This window comes from Myotis brandtii, unplaced genomic scaffold (assembly GCF_000412655.1).
Source record: "Myotis brandtii unplaced genomic scaffold, ASM41265v1 scaffold1112, whole genome shotgun sequence".
NCBI lineage: Eukaryota > Metazoa > Chordata > Mammalia > Chiroptera > Vespertilionidae > Myotis > Myotis brandtii.
This window is the reverse complement of record NW_005353800.1, coordinates 351,237-356,599: the sequence shown is the minus strand read 5'-3', so window position 1 is coordinate 356,599 and position 5,363 is coordinate 351,237. Positions and strand designations below refer to the sequence as shown.

The 5,363-nt window shown below is 52.5% G+C and overlaps 1 protein-coding gene across 4 annotated transcripts in view; it reads left to right on the top strand.

Moving 5' to 3' along the window:
* The window catches only part of NXF1 (nuclear RNA export factor 1), a 9,110-nt gene extending 3,805 nt beyond the window's left edge, over positions 1-5,305 (top strand). Inside the window, exons 10-20 of one of the 4 annotated variants that reach the window (XM_005857487.2) lie at positions 1,009-1,045; positions 1,336-1,404; positions 1,485-1,540; positions 1,657-1,764; positions 1,879-1,937; positions 2,044-2,159; positions 2,242-2,284; positions 2,829-2,901; positions 3,422-3,604; positions 4,797-4,857; positions 4,954-5,305. In XM_005857487.2, the coding sequence (XP_005857549.1) occupies positions 1,009-1,045; positions 1,336-1,404; positions 1,485-1,540; positions 1,657-1,764; positions 1,879-1,937; positions 2,044-2,159; positions 2,242-2,284; positions 2,829-2,901; positions 3,422-3,604; positions 4,797-4,857; positions 4,954-4,992 (844 nt within the window). In that variant the 3' untranslated portion in view covers positions 4,993-5,305. Of the gene's footprint in view, positions 1-1,008; positions 1,046-1,335; positions 1,405-1,484; positions 1,541-1,656; positions 1,765-1,878; positions 1,938-2,043; positions 2,160-2,241; positions 2,285-2,828; positions 2,902-3,421; positions 3,605-4,796; positions 4,858-4,953 lie in introns of those variants that run through there. The other 3 variants (XM_014545158.1, XM_014545164.1, XM_014545165.1) reach the window with 3 other exon arrangements.
* The last annotated feature ends 58 nt before the right edge of the window (positions 5,306-5,363 follow it).

Genomic DNA, 5,363 nt, shown 5'->3' with positions numbered 1-5,363 from the left:
ACCCTGCTTGGCCCTGGAGGATGGCTGGTTAGTCAAAGACGGGTAAGATTCCTCAGGGAGGAACGACCTAAGACAGGCACAGTCGCAGAGGGGCCATCAGGAGACAACTTGGGGGTCAACAGAGGTGGGGCACAGATCCTCACCCCCCCAACTTTGCAGAGGCCTGAACCCTCACCCCTTCTGAGGGAGGTCTCCTGCCCCCATGGCTGCTTCGCTTCCCACGCCCAGCTCAGATCGGGACCCAGGTAAAGACAGAGACTGGCTGACAGCAGCTGCCCTCTCATTGCAACAGGACTTGTTTCCCATTTCTACCTTGGACCACAGGGAAAGGGGCAGCTGAAGGAAAGGGCTGTGTCAGGGTGCTGCCTTCTTCCCTTTCTTCTCCCTCTTTTTTCTAAACGCTTCCATGCCTTGTAGTTCTTTTGCTTTCTCTTCTTTTTCTCTCTACTCCCCTGTATCTCCCCCATCTCTCTCTCTGGCCCTGTCCCAGCCTACCTTTCTCTCTGTCCCTTCTTTCCTTTCCCTCACTTCCTTGGCCTTCCCTCTTGATCCCCGCCTGGCTCATCTCCCTGCCCCAACATCCTGTGCCATCCCTATGGTGTGTTCTGGTCTTGGCCACAGCCAGACCTGGCAGAAGTGATGGATACCTGTTGAGGCAGCGGAGCCCCTGGGCTCCCACCCCATTCCCTCCTCCCGGGGCTGCACAGGTGAGTAGGTAGAAGGTAAGGGGGCAGGGAGGGAAAGGAGGTCCTGGGCTTCAAGCCTGGGCTGAGAGCTGCTCTGCGGCGCTCGGGGTCAGGCAGAGAAGAGAGTCAGCCTGCAGGGAGTCATTCTGGGCGCCCCGGGTGGGGAGTGGGGCCATGCTTCTTGGAGCTCAGAGGCTGGGAGGAGAGGGGAGGAGGAAAATGGGATGGGCTGCCCCTCGGGCGTTGGTGTATTTGCTCCTAGAGCAGCCCAGGAGGCACGGTGGCTCTGAAGCGTCACTGACTTCTGTCCCGTTCTTGACAGCGCCATTCGCGAACGATTTCCTAAATTACTACGTTTGGTAAGTTTATAACTTTTTTAATGCTTTTCCAGCAAGCATAGTACCTCTCAGCAATGTCTTGCCTAACGTGATGGTATGACCATTAACTTGGGGACATGCAGCCCTTTGAAAATCCAACAAAAGTACTAGTATAATCCTCCTTCCTGGGAAAATGCTTCTTGACAAAATGGCATCTGTCAGGATTCCATGTCTCTTACACTTGACCTCTGTCCCCTTACTCTTAGTTTTTCCACTTTATTATTCACCCAGCCTTTTTTCTCCATTTCACACTCCCACCTCGCTCTCCGCAGGACGGCCATGAGTTACCCCCGCCAATTGCCTTTGACGTTGAAGCCCCCACGATGTTGCCACCCTGCAAGGTGAGACGAGGGGACAGAGCTGGGACTGGTGTAGGGAGGACAGGATCAGTGACGCAGTCCTAACACCTGTTTGATCCCAGGGGAGCTATTTTGGAACGGAGACCCTGAAGACTCTGGTCCTGCACTTCTTGCAGCAGTAAGTCCACGGGCCCCGGGTTTGGGGAGAGGTGGGCTGGCCTCAGCACAGCTCGCTCTTGAGAGCTGTTGGGTCCCTTTACGAAGCACAGACCTGCCCTTTTGTCCTCCCCACAGGTACTATGCCATTTATGACTCTGGAAACCGACAGCGGCTCCTGGACGCCTACCATGATGGAGCCTGCTGCTCCCTGAGCATCCCTTTCACCCCCCAGAACCCTGCCCGGTAAGAGTCACATCTCAGAACCTGCCCCGGACCAGGTTTCTCGATAGATCTCGGCCGGCACCTACTAGCGCCCACACTGCCCTGACCACCACCTCCTTTTCCTCTGATTCCCAGAAGCAACTTGGGCGAGTACTTCAAGGACAGCAGGAATGTGAAGAAGCTGAAAGACCCGAGTAAGTGTGTGATGTGAGCAAAGCAGGATGGGAGAAGGGAATGGGAAGGAGTCGGGGGCTGTGCAGTGCATGGCAGCCCCTGACCGTGGCCTCTCCTCCCCCACAGCCCTGCGGTTCCGGCTGCTGAAGCACACACGGCTCAACGTTGTGGCCTTCCTCAACGAGTTGCCCAAGACTCAGCACGACATCAATTCCTTCGTGGTCGACATCAGTGCCCAAACGGTGAGCATGTTTCCTCCCTGACAGCCTGGAGTTGGGGAAGGGGCTGTGCAGAGCTGCATGGTAACTGCTGCTTCTCTTTCAGAACACGCTACTGTGTTTTTCTGTCAATGGCGTCTTCAAGGAAGGTGAGCATCTTGGGAGTCCTGTCTTTGGAGCAGTCCTTTCCCCAGCTAGTCTTCTCAGTCTCAGCTCCCCCGCTGTCTTCTCTTCCCTCCTCTTCCCCGACCTCCTCCTGTTCTGTCTCCAAGCCATCTTCATTTGGCCTCTCCTCTCTGCCTATCTTTTCTGCCTGGGATGCGGGGAAAGCCTGAGGAATAGGAGGACACAGGCAGGTCTGAGCTTCTGTCCCAGCCTTGGTCCCGTGTGTGAGCAATTTACATTCCTACTGAGCCTCAGATTCCTTATTTGCAAAGGGGGTTAGTAACAGCCATCTCCTGGGGTGCTGTGGAGTGACAGAGAGCTTGACACAGGCTTGTCACACACAGACTGTGAGTGGGCAATAGTGGTTATTACTGTCCTTTCTGACCTCACACTCCCCAGCTCTGCACACACATCATCATTCCCTTCTGGCCCCTGAGGGTTCTGTGTATCAAATGCAACAATGTTTTGAGAAGCTGTTTGTAAACGGTGTGAGCGCCTCTCAGGGCATTGCCATTGTTGTTGTTGCAGTGGATGGAAAGTCCCGGGATTCTTTGCGAGCCTTCACACGGACGTTCGTCGCTGTTCCAGCCAGCAATTCAGGGTAAGTGTTGGGCTTATCAGATGGGCTTCTAGTCCCAGTGCTGTGGGAATTGGAGGGGCAGGGGTAGTCAGTCCTCCGGATATTTTCAGAATTTCAGGAAGGCAAGGAGGAATCAGAGTAGGAGGCGAAGAGCTTGCTCTGGAGTTGGACTGACTGGGCTTTTCAGCCTGCTCTACCACTTCGCTAAGGGCCAGTTTCCTCATCTGAAGATTGGTGAAACTATTCACTTCCTGAATCTGTTGTGAAGACAGGTGGGAGGCAAGAACTGTCTGTGGTTTGGGCAGAATGTACAATTCTGTGTTTGGTAGATGATTGCATCTGTGGAGTCCATGGGAAAGTCCATGTCAGTAAAATGATAAAAGGTAATAGCTGAAAATAAGGTAATAATAGCCAAGAGTGAGAGGGGCCTTACAGGGATTTTAGGATCTGAGTGTGAAATTTCGGTGAGAATAGGAATGATGTTGGGAGGATGAGGTTACCTGTGTGTGTTCAACTATCTAAGGCGCTTTTTGTCCCCAAGGCTGTGCATTGTAAATGACGAGTTGTTTGTGCGGAATGCCAGCCCTGACGAGATCCAGAGAGCTTTCGCCATGCCCGCGCCCACGCCCTCCTCCAGCCCGGTGCCCACCCTGTCCCCAGAGCAGCAGGAAATGCTGCAGGCGTTCTCTACGCAGTCTGGCATGAACCTCGAGTGGTCCCAGAAGTGAGTGCTGGGCATGTGTACAAAGAGGGGTAAATTGAGGTAGAGCTGGTAGTGAATAAGGAGTGCTCCTGAAATGTTAAAAGTCAAATTATTTTTATTGCTTTAAAAAAAATAAGAGCCCTGGCTGGTGTGGCTCAGTTGGTTGAGCTTTGTCCCATGTACCAAGAGGTCGCTGGTTCAATTCCCATCAGGGCACATGCCCAGGTTGCAGGTTCAATCCCCAGTAGGGGCATGCAGGAAACAGCCTGTTGATGTCCCTCTTTCATTAATTAATGTCTGTCTGTCTATCTGTCTCTCTCTCTCTCTCTCTCTCCCCCCCCCTCCCTTTCTCTCCCACTTCCCCCTCCCTTTCTCCCTTCCCCCCTTTTTCCTTCCCCTCTCTCTCACAAATCAATAAAAACATATTTTAAAAAATTTTTTGTTGCCAAAACCGGTTTGGCTCAGTGGATAGAGCGTCGGCCTGCGGACTCAGGGGTCCCAGGTTCGATTCCGGTCAAGGGCATGTACTGGGTTGCGGGCACATCCCCAGTGGGAGATGTGCAGGAGGCAGCTGATCGATGTTTCTCTCTCATCGATGTTTCTAACTATCTCTCTCCCTTCCTCTCTGTAAAAAATCAATAAAATATATTTTAAAAAAAAATTTTTGTAATGGTCTATGACAAAGTTTCCCACAGGTATAAATTAGCATAACAAAATTTAAAGCCAAAATGAAGCCCCTTTATATGTACTGTTGTGCAACTTTTTTTCCTTATTCCGTGAACATCTTCCACTATCAGTATAAAAGTCACCTTAGTCTTTTTTTTTTTTTTAATTTCAGAGCGAGGATGTAAGAGAGAGAGAGAGAGAGAGAGAAAGAGAAAGATCAATGTGAGAGAGAAATATGGATCGGTTGTCTCCTGCCCATGCCCCCAACCAGAAATTGAACCAGCCACCCTTCAGTGTATGGGATGATGCTCCAACCAACCAGGCCACACCCGCCAGGGCAGTCTTGATAGCTGTTTCATATGTATTTTGTGTTCAATAGACCACCGATACACATTTGGATTACTCTTCATTTGTATTAATTGTGCAAGAATGTATGTAATTGTTGGGGACTTGGGCAAGTGTTTGTATAGAATGGATTTTGAAGTGGATTTAGTGACGAGGGTGGCTGCACTTTGGTTTTAATGGAGGTGCCTTCCTCTCTCTCCAGGTGCCTGCAGGACAACAACTGGGACTACACCAGATCTGCCCAAGCCTTCACGCATCTCAAGGTCAGGTTTGGGAATGCACGCGGGAGAGCGGGTCTGGGCCTTCAAGAGGGGGGGGGCGGGGAGCCTGGCTCAGCTGACCTCCCCTGTTCCTCCCAGGCCAAGGGTGAAATCCCGGAAGTGGCGTTCATGAAGTGACCCTGGCCGCCCGGGCCCCTGTAAATAGCCCCGGATAGCGATGTCTCCCTGCCATGGTAGTCGGCTCTTCCTCCGGCCTGGCCAGGCCGGGACTGGGACTGTGACGGAGGAGGGAGGCCGCGCACCTCCCGTCGCCTGCCTTCCCGAAGCCCCTGGACGATTTCCAGAAAATGGAGCCCCACTGGGGCCAGGAAGCCAAAGCGCCGTTGTAGAACTGACACTAAACCACCCGCAGGACTGAGGTGCTCTGTGCCCTTCACCCCAGGATTCCGCCTCCCCTACTTTTTAAGATAAAGAGTGAGATTGTATTTTGTGTCATGTTTTGCCTGGTCTGTGGTTAAAGGGAAAGCGGGCTGGGACGGGGGCCGCCT